The sequence below is a fragment of the Berghia stephanieae genome, chromosome 11 (assembly GCF_034508935.2).
Source record: "Berghia stephanieae isolate SIO BIC M18660-M18661 chromosome 11, UCSD_Bste_1.3, whole genome shotgun sequence".
NCBI lineage: Eukaryota > Metazoa > Mollusca > Gastropoda > Nudibranchia > Aeolidiidae > Berghia > Berghia stephanieae.
The window spans coordinates 21,308,585-21,326,895 of NC_088370.1; the positions used below are offsets into that span (position 1 = coordinate 21,308,585).

At 36.5% G+C, this 18,311-nt stretch overlaps 1 protein-coding gene across 1 annotated transcript in view; it reads left to right on the forward strand.

Annotated features, from left to right (window-relative positions):
• LOC144956529 (gamma-tubulin complex component 5-like) overlaps positions 1-18,311 on the forward strand; it is a 48,393-nt gene that overhangs the window by 27,479 nt on the left and 2,603 nt on the right. Inside the window, exons 18-25 of the mRNA XM_078887087.1 lie at positions 5,143-5,205; positions 8,602-8,693; positions 9,625-9,703; positions 11,049-11,126; positions 11,502-11,544; positions 12,965-13,131; positions 13,515-13,729; positions 13,917-14,017. Coding sequence (XP_078743213.1) covers positions 5,143-5,205; positions 8,602-8,693; positions 9,625-9,703; positions 11,049-11,126; positions 11,502-11,544; positions 12,965-13,131; positions 13,515-13,729; positions 13,917-14,017 — 838 coding nt within the window. The remainder of the gene's footprint in view (positions 1-5,142; positions 5,206-8,601; positions 8,694-9,624; positions 9,704-11,048; positions 11,127-11,501; positions 11,545-12,964; positions 13,132-13,514; positions 13,730-13,916; positions 14,018-18,311) is intronic.

An 18,311-nucleotide genomic window follows, 5' to 3' on the forward strand; every position in this document is an offset into this window, starting at 1 on the left:
TTCTCGAATTTGACTCGATTATGAGTATTTGTATTTGAGGGTGGAGAGATTTGTTGAATACAGCAGCCATTGTTGTTAAGGCTAAAGTAGTTTGACAATCTTTGCTTGATGGTGTCTAAATCTCTTGTGTTCATACATAATTTGGGAAGAGCATTCCAATCTTTGATGGGTCAAAAGTGCTTTATATAGTATATTTATGATAGTGTGAGGAAAATAAATTGCAAGTGAGCAATTTCTAAATATGTGACCATTTGCTTTAAACTGGGTTTGTGTTGAAGTAAATTTTACATATTTCATATGCGTCTGCCACTCTAAAGTGGGGATTTTTGAGCACGCTTATCAAAAAGTTCGGTATAGATTTTGTCTTGCTGTGCACCTGAAATCATATTTTATTCATTAGTTTTTATAATTTATATATATATATATATATATATATAATATATATATATATATATATATATATATATATATATATATTGGCGATAAATCAACAAGGAGAAATTCCATATGCAATGGCCACTAACAAAATGACCCTAACTGTAGACGCAAAATTTATCAGTTTATATTATTAATCCTACCAGTCCAATCTCTATATTTGGATTGGATAAATAAATTTAAATTTTAACTCCCAAGTGATTAAATCAGTATATTTACTAATAGCCACTTAAGGGGATGGGCGGGTCCTGAAGGCGAAATTCTAAAATGTAATAAGTAGCTGACTTTTAGTGGTAATTATAGGTTATGTACATCCTAATTAGAGGGAAAAAAATTGAAAACCTAAATTTCAGTTTTTGGTTACCATGGTAACGCTGCCATTTTGAAATTTGATACCCTATAATGTAGTTTTCAAAATGCTAAGCTTCGCCAAATGACAAGTTATTGACATGAAAATAGGTACACAAGTAGTATTTGAGCCATTCATTTGGGCTAAGCATCGATTTTCTAATATCTACAATAGTATTATTTTTATTGATTTTCAAAGTTCATCAATTTTGAAACATCAAAAATTGACCCATTTTTGGACTTTTGACCCACATTTACGCAAAATTTATAAAATAAATCTGAAATACAAATGCTCAGTTATATGAAGCTAGTAATACTGTATGCACATGCGAAAAATCATTCAAAAATGTTTACAAATAAAGGAAGAGGAGCAAAATATATGTAGAAAAAGCACAAACAGAGAAAAACGCATTCAAAGTTTCAAGCACCGGACACTCGGACAAGATCATGCATTCATGCGTCAAAATGACCCTGCTTGATGTGCAGGCCCTCCCTCTTCAGCCTCCTGTTCCTGCCTTGCCTTTTCTCGGCTTCACACACACACACGTACGTACGTACGTACACACACACACACACACACTCTCTCTCTCTCTCTCTCTCTCTCTCTCTATATATATATATATATATATATATATCACAGCGTACACAACGACAACAGTTTAGTTGAGACGGTATCCCGTTCCTGACACCTGCTGACCCGGTCACGGTGAGCGGTCAATCACCGAGAGGAATTTACCTAACGGGGATTGCCGTTTCACTCGATTTAACAATGTTTTGTTTTATTGTCTGTTAGACACCCATATTGAATGAGTTGAAATATCACTACTTGGTATAAAAGTTTATATTTTCTACTTTTACTGTGTGTTTTTTATTTTTTCATAGTATTACTAGATTTCTCAATATAAGTTATCAATGAACGGTAACAAATTACACAAAAAATATAGTGGGTGCAACATTTAAAAAATTAGAGAAAAAAAAAACGTTGCTATGGATTTGTCTGAATTTTATGTATTATAAAGACAAAATGTAAATACTTCTCCTCACAAAAAACGTATTTTTCCTCAACAAAAATAAATCCGCTACGAGCATTCAAACTCGTCAGTGTAGTTTGGGGCTGGTCTTTAACTGCATTGCGTTGATGACAAATTGCATTTTATTCATATCATTGATAATGCCGGATGCTCTTTTTTTCCAATTTTGCTGTTGTTTGGTGACAGCTCTCTGTGCCTTGTTCTCCAAGAAGTCTAAGTCTAAACTTATATTGAGTGATGTGTGGTATGCAGTGGTACTCAGAGTTGTTGTTTTGGGATTATTTTGTTTGGAAAATATTTTCTGTATGTATCCGTGTAATGTTTTATTGCACTTTGAATATATTGGATTGTGTCTGCTTTGATCGATTTTGTATGTGAAATAAAGTTGTGCACATGACTATAGGCCTTGTTTATATTGTCGAAAATTAATCCAATACTGCATGAGTCGTCAATGATGAGTGGGTCGTGGGTGCAGTTCTTTGTTTGTTGGATAATTGTAAGTGTAGACTTTTTCTTGTAAGTATTTGTGGCCGTGGTTGCCAATGAATGATCTGCTGTGGTAAGCCTGTTGTGTAATGCTGTATTCTGTCCAATTCAGAGGCAATAGGACCATCCCTGAGGGTGAGTGGCTCGTGCATGAGATTTGAAAGTCTCTCCTGCGTTTTGGAGTTTGTTGTTATATTCTACTCTGTCGATATCAAACATGCAAGTGCAACCCGTTTCAAGGTTGATTTATTTATTATTAGCGTCTTGGCAATGAGAAAATACAAAGAAGCTAATGAGTCGTGTGTTCAATGTGCTTTATAATGTGTACTTTTTACACATAAATTATGAGTGCGTTCCTTGCTTGTCCAATGCCGTGTCAGTCCCATAGACTAAAAGAATGTCATTAGAATAATTTGAACATTTAAATGGTTTCTTGCGGGCACGTTTCTATTTCTGTGTTAAACAAATCATACCACATGTCCTACATAATGAATTCACTGCTTGGTTATGACTTGCAGTTGTGTGGTCCATGCTGTAAGAGAAAATTCAAAATTGACTGAGCGATGTAAGCAATGATATAGTGAATTAATGAATAAAATGAGTTTTAAAACACTCTGTATTACTTCTCATATCCATGCATACATAACAGCGTACATAAAATTTGGAAAAAGAAAAACCAAAATACTTCACCCAATTTGGTGAAAGAAAGGGGGGGGGGGGGGGGCAGGAAAATTCTAACAAGCAGTTGAGCTAAGTTGAGGCCCAACATACAATGTCATTTAAAGTTAAACATTAGCAAGATAATTCAAATTATGCAATTTAAAAATCAAATTAACTCATCATTGAAAAAAAATAAAAAATAAAAATATAATTAACAATAAAACCGCAGCGAAATATATGTTTCAAGAACAAGGCTAAAGAGGTAATATCATTGTTACCTGACCTACCGCGGAAAAATAATCATTACAAAATAATGAAAACTGAAGAGTAAATGAAACTTACCTCATTTCGTAGTAAAACTTGTGCCTTGTGAATCACACCAAAAAAAATTTGAAGTTTATAGCAACGTTTTTTTAGAATCCTGAGGTAATTACAAGTAATTTTATTTAAATGTTATAGAAAAATAGGTGAATTTGAATCACGGCTTGTGGAATAAGTACTGGAGATATTGAAATAAAAATTGGACCGATGGAAAGAGGAGGTCTGCGAGAATTCTTTGCATTTTGGGTGGAATTGCATTGTCACGAAGATCGTGAGGTTAATTGGTACGGAAATCATCCATTGGTATCACCCAATGCACGTCAAATCTACGTTCTGGGAATTGATATCGGCTGACCGCTGTTGACCCCGGTTACCTGTCGGGTGAGGTTACGTCGGCGCTCGGAACAGCGGGAAACTAAACGGTCAGATTTATAGTGCAGTTTAGACGCCGTGATATATATATATATATATATATATATATATATATATATATATATATATATATATTTATATATATATATATATATCTAGCTATCTATCTAAGCTATGAGCGGCTATATGGTCTTGTGGTATGACACTCGCTTTCGGATCGGAAGGTTCTGGTTTCGAGCCTGGTTCAGCGCATAGTTGAGTCCTTGGAAAAGACTATTTACTCCCGTTCTCTCACCGTATTCGGGTGTAAAATGAGTACTTAGCCGTCAACAGTGCTGTCGCTGTCGGAAAAATTGTAATATCGCCTAACAGGCATCATTTCTTGTTCTACATTTTACGTGTTGCTGTCAGTCAGGGACCCTTTGTAAAGCGTTTTGAGCACTGGATTTTGCGCTCTCTCTCTCTCTCTCTCTCTCTCTCTCTCTCTCTCTCTCTCTCTCTCTCTCTCCTCTCTCGTTCTCAAGTGCATAACAAACCTCTCGCTCATTCGTTTACAACCAATACTCAGTCTCGCTCGACAGTAACTCCATTCATTTCATTTAGAGACCTCAGCGCTTTTTCATTTTGCATCATGTTACGAAGGAGTGACAAATTCTAACTATAAAAATTCACAATAATATTACTGTTCCCATCTTGTTCGAGCTGCTGATTTTGCAAGTCGTACAATTCGAGTCTTTCTACTTGTTGCGTACGTGTCGGTACTTTTCACAAAACAAAACTTTTATGTCCCCGGGAAGAAGAAAAATCACACACAGAATAACAATGTTTACATGCGACGCATGCGAAGGTGAGGTCAAAGCATGAACTTTGACTCGCCCGCAAACCACTCAGAAAGCAGTATCAGGTCATGTTATCATCGACTATTTTGAACAGCCAATGAGAACAGCGCTAGCAAGGCAAAGGTCACACAATTACTCACGATTTTACTACAATCAGTCAACCCCTCACAATTGGGTCAGAGAAGGGGTTTTTTGAAAGGCTCTTGACTAAATATAGATAGACCGAAGACCTTGACAGTGGGCATTTCATATAGACCAAAAATAGACGAAACTATCGATACCAAACTTGCCTATTATTATCGATGTTTTATGCTCATATTGGCCTAATGTTTATATGGCTTTTTCGCTGTCAAGCCAGGCTGTAACATTATATTTACTGACCCCCTTGGACTTCAAGAGGTCAGTTTGGACCTAAACTGACCCATCTGAGAGTCAACAAACACATTTTCATGACGCAAAGGTTTTAAACTTTTCAAAAATAAAAAAATCTCAAAATCGATATTTTACTCGATTTTTGACAATCGAGGACCCGCCCATCCCCTTAAGTGATGTATGTATATGGAATTTCTCCCGTTGCGGAAACATTTTGAATACACCTTCCCTTTTCTTGTATATGAATTTTTATTTATTTGTACTTTTGGTCACAACAGCGTTACTACCTCATGTCTGATGGAGATATCATGAGTGATTTCTGCTGTCCAATATTTTATAAAGTAAGTACTAATGTTTAAGATAATTTTCCTTTACATTGTAATTATATAAAAGCAGGACTGCCAATTATTTATTTTTTTGATCCAAGGGATTTCACTTACTTTTTTCGAGTCTAAAAAGTACTGACAGTATATCTTAAATCCTGTTTTCTTTAAAAAAACAAAACAACTTGAGCTTTTATATAGTGCAATATCCACTTAATATGCTCAAAGCACTTTACAAATGGTCCCTGGTCAACATAAACATTTAACATGTAGGACGGGACATGACGACAATTTTTCGGACAGAGACAATGCTGTTAACGACCGGGTACTCATTTTACTGAGTACAGTGAGAGATTCTATGATTTGGAAATATTTAGACTGTATAGATATACCGGAGAGTGTTCCACAACTGTTGAAATATTTATATAGAGTCCAAGTGGTTGGGTTGTTTTCTTACCATTTTAAGTTTTAAGGTAGGAAAAGATGGAATTCAGTTGACTTTGATTAGGATTAATTGGGCTTCAGAAACTAGGATAAACCCCAAGTCCATGGGGCTAAATGGATTTAAATGCTTTTTCTTCATTTTAAAATCAAATAAATAGAACATTTCCCTCCTTTCTCCCCCCCTCCCCCTCCCTCCCCCCCAAAAAAAAAAAAAATTAAAAGAGAAACGCATACAATACTAAAGCTCACCCACTTCGGATGGATGATGGGTGACAGCTGAAAATCATAATTTTAAAAAAAAATCAAAAAAAAAATCACACACAATCTTTACGGTATTTGTCCTGAAAAAACACAGATCCACTACTAAAGCACACCCCTTCAGATGGATGACAGCTGATAATGGTAATTAAAAAAAAAAATCAACCTACTCACTCAACCCAAGTGTTTACAATTTAACATTTTGGACATTGTTGTGGACAGAGTTAATGATACATTGATAAAACACTATAATAAAAGAAATAGGAAAGGATGCATAATGTTGTTATAAAAATTGACATTTACGAGTGTCTAATAAACACGCCTCCCTCAGATTTACACACACAAAGTGCATATATTAGGACATGTTTTGGATATTGATGGTTGGCCGATCAAATCTCTGAAGTCCCAATTTTCAGGATCCGCGGATCAAAACTCTGAAGTCTACATATGAACTGAGTAGAAAAGTGCCAGAAGACAATAGAGAATAAAAATTTTTTGCGGCGGTGGTGGGGTTTGAACCTGCGACCTTATTGGTACGACAACTCCGCCTGGCAGGTGAGAGCGTGGCTCTACCGTGTGAGCTATCCACGAACACAAAAATATTCGTTTCAAACCCAAGTCATTTCTAGATCCCTCTCTCACCCACTTCTTGAGACCGCCGATTCGTTCGCACACCACCATCGCGAAGTAATTTTGACCAGCAGTTAAGCTTAACAGCCAATATTCTCAACACAAACATATAACATCGAAACGATTGAGACATTGAGTATGCTCCGGTGTATGGGGTGAATTTTTAATTCAGAAAAGTGAGTGGAGCAGGCACTTATGTTGGTAACAACAAGATATGAAGTGAGTAGAAAAGTGCCAGAAGACAATAGAGAATAAACATTTTTTAAAGCTTAACTGCTGGTCAAAATTACTTCGCGATGGTGGTGTGCGAACGAATCGGCGGTCTCAAGAAGTGGGTGTGAGAGGGATCTAGAAATGACTTGGGTTTGAAACGAATATTTTTGTGTTCGTGGATAGCTCACACGGTAGAGCTACGCTCTCACCTGCCAGGCGGAGTTGTCGTACCAATAAGGTCGCAGGTTCAAACCCCACCACCGCCGCGAAAAATTTTTATTCTCTATTGTCTTCTGGCACTTTTCTACTCACTTCATATCTTGTTGTTACCAACATAAGTGCCTGCTCCACTCACTTTTCTGAATTAAAAATTCACCCCATACACCGGAGCATACTCAATGTCTCAATCGTTTCGATGTTATATGTTTGTGTTGAGAATATTGGCTGTTAAGCTTAACTGCTGGTCAAAATTACTTCGCGATGGTGGTGTGCGAACGAATCGGCGGTCTCAAGAAGTGGGTGAGAGAGGGATCTAGAAATGACTTGGGTTTGAAACGAATATTTTTGTGTTCGTGGATAGCTCACACGGTAGAGCCACGCTCTCACCTGCCAGGCGGAGTTGTCGTACCAATAAGGTTGCAGGTTCAAACCCCACCACCGCCGTGAAAAATTTTTATTCTCTATTGTCTTCTGGCACTTTTCTACTCACTTCATATCTTGTTGTTACCAACATAAGTGCCTGCTCCACTCACTTTTCTGAATTAAAAATTCACCACATACACCGGAGCATACTCAATGTCTCAATCGTTTCGATGTTATATGTTTGTGTTGAGAATATTGGCTGTTAAGCTTAACTGCTGGTCAAAATTACTTCGCGATGGTGGTGTGCGAACGAATCGGCGGTCTCAAGAAGTGGGTGAGAGAGGGATCTAGAAATGACTTGGGTTTGAAACGAATATTTTTGTGTTCGTGGATAGCTCACACGGTAGAGCCACGCTCTCACCTGCCAGGCGGAGTTGTCGTACCAATAAGGTCGCAGGTTCAAACCCCACCACCGCCGCGAAAAATTTTTATTCTCTATTGTCTTCTGGCACTTTTCTACTCACTTCATATCTTGTTGTTACCAACATAAGTGCCTGCTCCACTCACTTTTCTGAATTAAAAATTCACCCCATACACCGGAGCATACTCAATGTCTCAATCGTTTCGATGTTATATGTTTGTGTTGAGAATATTGGCTGTTAAGCTTAACTGCTGGTCAAAATTACTTCGCGATGGTGGTGTGCGAACGAATCGGCGGTCTCAAGAAGTGGGTGAGAGAGGGATCTAGAAATGACTTGGGTTTGAAACGAATATTTTTGTGTTCGTGGATAGCTCACACGGTAGAGCCACGCTCTCACCTGCCAGGCGGAGTTGTCGTACCAATAAGGTCGCAGGTTCAAACCCCACCACCGCCGCGAAAAATTTTTATTCTCTATTGTCTTCTGGCACTTTTCTATTCACTTCATATCTTGTTGTTACCAACATAAGTGCCTGCTCCACTCACTTTTCTGAATTAAGAAGTCTACATACGAACTTTGCGCACCAAATATTGTGGGCAAAGATCATGAAAATTGGGACTTTAGGGGTTTGATCTGCCGACCATTGATGCATTTTGAATTTTATATCCCACCATCCGTGACCGTTTATTTAATGTTATAGATCAACATAGGTTTGTTTAATAAGTTCATGACGAATCAGACCAAAAATATTCATAAGGTGTTTTTAACATTTAATCATAAAATCCAAAGTGCTAAAGAATATCTTCAGTTTTTATACTTTTTGTGGTTCCCAGCTATAGACTGTCATTAATTTTCCTTTGAATTTCAGATTGAGTGTCGCGAACACTGGCAGGACCCTTCCATCCTGGATATGTACCTCCACGAAGCCATGGGTTACAGGTATCCTGAGGATACCGAAAGGTAAATTATTCTACTCCTCTCCATAATAAGTGATGCTTAATGATATCAAGTTTACAAAAACAATTGTCAAGCCTTGAATTTACATAAAATATGGCAGGCAAGTAGTCCTTTATAGCCATTAGGACCATAGAGCCAGAGTTTCTCCTGGTTTCTATATTGTGAAATGGACAATAGCAATTGCTTGCTACCCTTTGGACACAATCGTAATCTTACAGACCCAGGTATCCAGCCACTGCTGGGTGGACAAGGGTTCAGATAAAAAATCTCACCCGGGATTGATCCCAGTCCCTTTGTGTGTGAAGTGTGTGCTCTACCAACTGAGCTATCAGGACCCCCATGGCACACTCATAAGATTGCTCAGTGAATTCGGAGTACAATTGGAATTTTTAAAAAAACAACAGTTAAGGCATCTTCAGATATTTTTCTAATATAATCTGAATTGGTGTCTGTATTCAGACCTTGTTAGTTTACCTTCCTAACAGATGCCCTTTGAGACTTTTTGATTTTGTTTTGATTTCCAAGCCAACAATTTTACCATTAGCTAAGAGCACTTATCTCTTGATATGATATGGTTTTTGTAGAAGGTTAAGATTACATTAGCTAAAGTAAAGGTCCTTAAAATTTATTATTACTTAAAAACCTCTGCTTTATGTTAAATTATCTTATCATTGAATGTTATAAATTAGTATAAACAAATCTAGCTCTGTGTGTTCCTAATGACTAGATGGTTGGATAAGGTAAAGGACGATATGAAAGAACTGGGCCTGGAGGAAGATGATGCTCTGAACCGAGATGCATGGAGATGTGGCATTCTTTATGGTAACCCTGCAAAATGCAGGATAAGCTGAAAGAAGAAAATAATCTAGTTCTGTGCTAAAAATGTATAAATTATTGAACATAAATTGGAACATATTCTTTTTTCCTCCCATAGGTTAAGGGTGGAGATTGTCCCCCTTACCAAGGCACGAGGTCCCATCAATGTCACAGATTGTATACGTCTAAAATATCACGTAAGATTAATCATTTCATTGAGTGTAATGAATTATTTATGGGTGATTGAATCATCCAAGTGCTTAAGCTCTTAGAGTTCAGTAAATCAGTAATTGTAAAAGGCCATACATACACATAGCGGCCATCTGTCATGTTACAATCGGGGATATCATGATTTTGACATCTAAGAGCAGATGGAAGTCGGTCTGGATGAATTCAATCCCTCGAGGGGGTGGAGACATACACTCCTCGAAACTGGGTGAGAAGTTGCCAGGCTTCTCCACCAGTAAGAGGATACACTGGGTGGTAGCGAATCGGCTTCGGTTGAGAACCTGCCTAACGCCAAAATCGCTTCATCATGTGTTGTGATGAAGCTTCCGGGCGGGTTTGCGACGGTTCACGAGTGCGGTAAAGAATTTGTGGATTGGGTCGATCGTCATAACAGAGTAATGTGAACACCATTAGAAGCTGCTGCCATCTGAGAAAAATTTATAGAAAAAAATAAATTGGACTGTATGTGTATGGAAAAGACACCGTGCCTGTCCCAGGGTTATGCTTTTTTGGCTAGCAGATTAAAAACAAGGAACAGAAAAAGCTCTGAATCTAGATTGTATTATATAATAGTCCAAACATACTACTGTTTTGGGTCATGACCATAGTAAACTAGAGGAGGCTATGGTCATGACGGTATTATGAGTTAGGGTGTCCCATTAATAGTCCAAACATACTGCTGTTTTGGGCCATGACCATAGCAAACTAGAGGAGGTATTGTGAGTTAGGGTGTCCCATTTTAGCTCTTTGAAAAGTTGGCCGCTTTGCATACAATCCTTACTCATATAATTCACCAAGCCCTTTGAAATGTTGTTTTGGTGCGAGACGTTTTTAAAAATTATAATATTTTACTGTGTTGGACATAGATCTATGCAAGGGACACAATCAAAATGCATTCCCCGTTTAGTGATTTACCAAGCAGGGTCTTTTGACCTCCTCCCATGGTGGGCAGGCAGTCATGTGCTGTGTCTGTTATCCCCCTATGTTTTCCGAGTTGCTTTCAGGCTTTGTCTTGGAATGGGATTACCTGGTTTTGTCCTGATTCTTGGCGGAGTCCTTGGCTGAGAATGAAGCAGTCAAATGTATAGTGTTAGTTTTGGCTGGTGATATTTAGCGTTTCATTCACTGTATTTTGTTGATAAAGGGGAAACACGAAATGTCTACATTATCTTTTTTTTTGTTTTGTTTATTAAATTGAAGCTTTCATTCATTTTGCTTTTGTTATTTACCATTGGAACACAAAATAGCACAATTCAAGCAACTTCGTGAGATCTACGGTGGACATATTTAATTTTTAACAATTTGAATTTCCAGGTTCCTTGGCCGGTCGATGTGGTCATTTCAGCGAAATGTGAGGATAGATACAACAGCATCTTCTCTTTCTTATTACAAGTAGGTTAAAAATATATAGATACATTATCATTTAGAGGTGCAAGGTCCATGAATCTGGTATTTTTCTTGTTTCTCAAGTGCTTTTCAAATTGGAAAAAATGTATTAAAAATGAGAAAGTACATAGTTTTATTCAACTACCATTAACATCCAAGAAATATAAAACATTAGCTTTGTTACTAAACCTATAATTTGTCTCACAAAAATGTAATAAATAGGCATGGGGTAAAAGTAACCCGGGAATACAACGGGTATAGTCAGTGTTAGGGTTGAGTGAGTTAAATATGAGTGACTAATTTTCTTTTGTAAGATCTGATGATTTAGAAAAATGAACAATAATTGAATAGAAATATTATATATTTTAAAAATATTTTCAGATCAAGAGATCCAAGTCATCATTAGAACAGCTGAGATTTGAAGGCAAGTCATTATCTATTTTAGTTAATTCATATTGTAAAAAGGTCGTCTGAATTATTTCATGTTTAGTACTTATACTGAATGAAATTTTTTTCCATTTGTTTCACAGTTTTGCCTTTGAGTTAGTTTCTTTTGCTCTCTTTATATATTAGTTTCTTTTGTTTTCTTCTTCCCCTCTCTCTCTCCCTCCCTCACCCCCCTCCTTCTCTATTCCTCTTTCAATTTCTCTCTCTCACACACATACACACACACACACATAAACACACACACACACACACACACACATAAACACACACACATAAACACACACACACACGTACACACACGGATCGGGTTTCCGGGTGTATTGAATATGATGGAAAGACCATTGCTCTTTGTCTTAGGGAACAGCAACTGTTTCAGATATTAAATTCTGAACATTTTACTGATTTTACCTAGGGAGATATCACAGGACAAATAAACTTAAATCATGGACTGATTAAAAAATTAAGAGCTTATATTTGTTCATTTAGGGGATCCCTCCCAATAGCTCAGTTGGTAGAGCACTCACTTCACATGTAAGGAGTCAAGATGATGAAGTATATATTTTTTTTCTGACCCCCCCCCCCCCTTCTTATCCAACCAGCAGTTTAATCAGGCTAAAAGTACTTTGTGAGATAAACTAGTGTCCTATCTAAAGGGTAACAAGTAATCTCTATTGTCCATTTCTTACTATAGTAAAACAGCGAAACTCAACATGGACACTACACACCTATGAGATGATGATACAATTTATTTTCTCCACAACAGCAATGATTTTACTAACCAGATACTCATTTTAACTCACTCAATCCTAGAGATTTTTGCTACTTTTCAAAATTGGAAAAAATGTATTGAAAATGAGCATGTACATAGATAGTTTTATTCAATTATCATTAACATGCAAAAACTTAATACATTAGCTTTGATACCAACGCCTATAATTTGTCTCAGAAAAATGTAATAAATAGGTATGAGTTGAAAGTAACCTGGATAAACTACAGATATAGTCGATGTTAAGGTTGAGTGAGTTAAATGGGTACAGCGAGCAGAGTATGCGAGTCGAGGGCCTTTTCCAAGGCCTAAATTTTGTGCTGTGTAGTGAGGCTGGAACTAGGGACCATCGGGTCATAAGCCAGAATTGCCTTTCTTACCACAGAACCACAGAGCTGCACAACCCCCCCCCCCCTAAGTTTAAAGGGTTGAATGATAAAAAATGGGATGAGCTCAGACTCCATTGGTCTCATGGCTCTGTGAGATAATTAAAAAAAAAAAAACTAGGCAAGATTTTGAGTAGTATATAGTATTTGCGTTTTGTGTTACCTATTTTCTCAGTATATGAACTGTGGATTCTGCGCGCTATATGAATTATTACATATAACATGACAACATATTATTTCTTCAGACCTGTGTAAAGATCAAGGTGCTCCCTCTACCCATCAAACAACACATTTAGGAGTTCCTATCCAAGAGGATGAGATGGACAGACACACACGCATTCATCGATTCCAATTGTTGAGGTTTCGGCTTCTCTACTTTGTCAACAGTCTACACAACTATATCATGACTCGAGTGAGTATTTATTTTTAAAAATAAAAATTTTATTTATATTTTTATTTATTTAATATTTTATTTTATATTTTATTTATATATTTATTTATTTAATATTTTATTTTATATTGTATATTATTTTATTTTATTTTATATTTTATTTTATATTATATTATTTGATTTTATTTATCTTTGTGTGCGTGTGTATGTGCGTGTCAATCATTAAATCAATTTATTAATAAATTGATTTCAATTGGTTTATTTATTGATTTATTTATCAATCATTTGCCTCCCCTTTGCCTTTTAAAAAATATTTTCCCTTTTTCCGCATAGTCTTCCATGCTGTCCATTGTTGCATATTTTTCTATAGCAGTAATGATCCTTTCATTGATATCTCCTGCCAGATCCTTCACAGCTCAGGCCTAGAGTTTGCCCACAGACTGGAATCTGCCACAGACCTTGACCAGATCATCTCCATCCACGCTGCTTACGTTGACATCATCTACGAGAGGTGTCTTCTCCACAGCCAGCTGACCACTCTAAAGAACACAATAGTCCAGATTCTAAATCTCTCCTTGACCTGCTCCACTCAGTGGCACCAAGGTGTCGACTTTATCAAGTAAGTTTTGTAAGCACAAAACAAAAAAGCAAGGTACAGACAGGGAGGAGGAGAGGATGAAGAAATAAAATGATGTAGAAGATAATGATGGAGGAAGGAGGAGGTAAGAGATAAGCTATAATTTGCATTCAGTTGTCACCCAGACTTTATGTAAATGTTGTTCAAACATATACTTTTCTGTTCACAGAGGAAGTTTTATCCAGGAAATGGAACTGAAATTAATGAGGTGTGTCGATTTCCTGTCCTCATTTCTAGTCAACGTCACCAAAAGGGGATCTTTTCCACAATGTAAGTCCATGATTCATTGTTTGATATGCGAGTCCGTGTTTCATTGTTTGATATGGGAGTCCATGTTTCATTGTTTCATGTTCAAGCCTGTGTTTCATTGTTTCATATTCAAGTCTGTGTTTCATTGTTTCATATTCAAGTCTGTGTTTCATATTCAAGTCTGTGTTTCATTGTTTCATATTCATTGGGTGGGGTTCCTACCTCCCATAGCGGGCAGGGAGGTACTTGCGGTGTCTTCTATCCCCGCTTATGTTTTCCAATTGCTTTCTGTCTTTGTCTTGGAATGAGATTGCTTGGTTTTGTCCTGACCTTGGTCGGAGTCCTGAGCTGAGAGGGAAACGGTCGAATGTATAATTATAGTTTTGGGAGATGATATTTTTTTTCCTTGTAAATCATCTCTCTGTTATGCATTGTATTATGTTTATTTTACATATTATATTATATGATTGGTAAACATTTGAGTGTATTCCTCTTAGTTGGGACCCGTGCTTGTGTCTGGAAGAGACTGTTAGATGATCTCAAACTAAGTACTTTGACGGTGTACTCTTGGAATCTACATCTGTTTCCTATTTGAACCAGTTCCTCTTTGTCTTACCTTTTCTTTTGTGCTTTAATTGTAATTCTAGAACTTTTTACTATCCCATTTTCATCCTTTTTACTGGCGCTGATATGACCTTAATGTGTTGCAAGCGCCGTAAAACCCTTAAAAACAAAACAAAACAAAACAAACAAGTTTCATATTCAAGTCTGTGTTTCATCATTTCATATTCAAGTCTGTGTTTAATTGTTTCATATTCAAGTCTGTGTTTCATTGTTTCATGTGCAAGTCTGTGTTTCATTGTTTCATGTGCAAGTCTGTGTTTCATTGTTTAATGTGCAAGTCTGTGTTTCATTCGTTTCATGTGCAAGTCTGTGTTTAATTGTTTCATATTCAAGTCTGTGTTTCATTGTTTCATGTGCAAGTCTGTGTTTCATTGTTTCATGTGCAGGTCTGTGTTTCATTGTTTCATATTCAAGTCTGTGTTTCATGTGCAAGTCCACATCTCAATCTCATTTTTCCATATGCAAGTCCATATTTCATTGCTTCATATGCAAGTCAGAAATCACATTTTAGTTGTTTGTTTTTTTAACTTTTTTTTTGTTCATGTCCAGACACTTTTTTTCAATAGATTATTTCATTTAGGCAGAGAGTCTACACTGCCTGTTTTCATTATTTGAATACTTTTACCAAATTAAGATAAATAGGCTGTTACCAGATTTTGAGTAAAGCAGGCACTTATGTTAATAATATGAAATGAAGGTAGAAGAGAAGTGTCAGAAGATTATAGAAGATAACTGATCAGTTTGGTTCCAACTGGATGGTGTAAATTTCAGAACACCCCACTGGCACCCAGGCAGAGTTGCCATATCAGTTTGGCCCCGAGTTTGATTCCCATCACTGTAAAAAAGTTATCCTCTATTGTCTTCCCACACTTTTTTTTACTCGCGTCATTTCATCATACCAGCTTTTGTAATACTTGAAGATCATTATAGCCTCTATTTTTCTATCAAAATTAGAAATAAATTTAGATTTAAGATCAAATAGTATCATTTTTTAAAATATATTGTTGTCACTAATTATTGAAGTAATATGAAATCTGACATTATATTTTGTAAACTAATTTAAACCAAAAAATCTTTGAAATCCTGTCCATGAAATATGTTGTCAGAGCCTTTGGTCATTCTTTTTTTGCTTCATAAATTGTATGTGGTGTGCCTTATTGATATGTCCTTAAATGCCTACGTTAATTTATCCTTTTGTCTATGTTTACCACCATTCCTTAAAGATCTGAATTAATATTCATTTTTTACCCCAAATTTAAAACAGTAAGATAAACAGATGGCTGCTTGAAGTTCAAAAACAGATAGGACTATGATTGGTCCAGTCTGGTGATAAAAGTACAAAGTGAGGCCTTGAGGAAGGCTTATTTACTAACAATATATCAATATTTTCAGGTGTGAAATGAGTACCTGGTTGCTAACTGTTGTAAAAAAGTTTTAAAAATGGTATTAACGCCTCACAGGCGTCGTAACTTGGCTGGCTTAGGACCCTTTGAAAAGCCTTTTAATAATAATAATAATAAATGGCATTTATATAGCGCTTTACCCCGTTGTCACAGGCTCTAAGCGCTTTACAGTGATATAAAACAAAACATATTACAGTGAGACAAGTGTGAAGGAAACGTGATACGAATTCAATTTAACAACAAAATATGAAAATAATATTGCAACATTATGACGTAAAAAGATAAAACTTTAAGCGAGATTTGAACGTTGTCAACGAATCCAAGCATCTCACGTGTGATGGGAGAGAGTTCCAAAAATGGGGGGCCGAAAATTGAAAAGACTGTTCACCTATTTTACGCAATGGCTTAGGTTTGACAAGGATTGATTGGTCATTGCTTGACCTCAAGTTTCTATTGGGGACATATATGTTTAGAAGGTCTTTAATATAGGAGGGACTGTTCGTGCTCAGGGATTTGTAGACAACAGTACAAATCTTATAGGCAACTCTTTTTTCCACAGGAAGCCAATGTAACTCACGGAGAAGAGTTGCTGACGGGTATTTTTTGTTATTGCGTACAATGAGCCTGGCTGCGTTATTTTGAGCAACCTGAAGTTTGCTAATTTTGTCTTTAGCTAAATTCGCCCAAAGGGAGTTACAATAGTCCAATTTAGATAAAACCAGGGAATTAATTAAAAGTTCTGTTATATGCTTCGGTATTAAATTACGAATTTTGCTTATTTTTTTTCATTTCTATGTACATAGATTGTATGGTGTTATTCACATGGCTTGTCATGGAAAGATCTTTATCAATGATGACGCCAAGGTTTTTTGCTTTATTTGAAAATTCTATTGTGCTATTTCCGAGAGTAATAGGTGATTTATTTGCCTGTTTAAGGATACTCAGCCTTCCACACATTAAAATCTGTTTTACTATCATTTAATTTTAACTTATTGTGGTACATTCAAGATTTAATCTCATTAAAACAGCTCGTAATTCGTTGTATTAAGAACTGTAAATTACTAAGAGGTGCTGAATCATATATTTGCGTATCATCTGCATAAAAATGATAACTCAGATTGAATCTGGATATCACACTAGAAAGGGGCTGCATATATACAGTAAAAAGGACAGGGCCAAGAACAGAGCCTTGTGGCACTACAAAATTTAGTAAAACTTGTTCTGACTGAACACCATTCACCACGACAGTCTGCCATCGATCATGTAAATATGATGTAAACCATTTAAGGGCAATTCCTTTTATGCCGAACGTATTTTCTAGTCTTCTTAACAAAATGTCATGGTCAATGGTGTCAAAGGCAGCTGAAAGATCTAAAAGGCATAATACATTGATATTGTTAGCATCAGCATTACATAACAAGTCATTAAAGATTTTAAGAAGCGCCGTTTCAGTACTGTGTTGATGTTTGTAGGCTGACTGAAAGGGTTGTTCCAAACTGTTGTTCTTAATATGAGATGTTAATTGTGTAAGAACAACCTTCTCCAAAAGTTTTGACAATAAAGGTAAATTTGATACAGGACGATAATTGTTTAATATATTGTGGTCCAGTGATGGTTTCTTCAGAAGCGGTTTGACGAGGGCACTTTTAAAGCACGATGGAACTTAGTCAGTATGGATGTATTTATGATTGATGTAATGGATGGTAATAATGTATCGATGGAGCTGGCCAAAAGCTGTGCTGGTAGGGGATCAAGGTCGCAGGATTTAATGGGGGCTTTTTTTATCAACTCGTTTATGAAACTAGGTGAAACTGGTTGGAACTTGTCTAAAGGGGTACCACAGAATGTATTTGTATCTATAAATGGTTCAAGCCGATCTAGTTCTGAACGAATGTTATGGATTTTGTCTTTAAAAAAGTTGACAAATGTGTTTGGCAAGTCTCTTTGATTGGTTGTAGATGGTAATGAAGTGCATCTTTCACGTCCAAGTCGATCATTGCAGATGTTAATTAATTGTTTACAAGATTTAGAAGTTTCGAATTTTGAAAGAAAATACGTGGTCTTTGCCTTTTTTATTGTTGTCTTCCAGGCACGAAATGCGTTCTTGAATATTTCACGATTAATCGTAAGGCCTGATGTTTTCAGCAGTCTTTCTGCTCTCCGACACTTCGTTTTAGCTTCTTTAACGTCCGACGTATACCACGGAGCATACTTGCGGTTGATGACGGTCCTTGTTTGGAATGGCGCATGTTTGTCAAGCGTTTCGATGAGACAACTATTCCACTGGT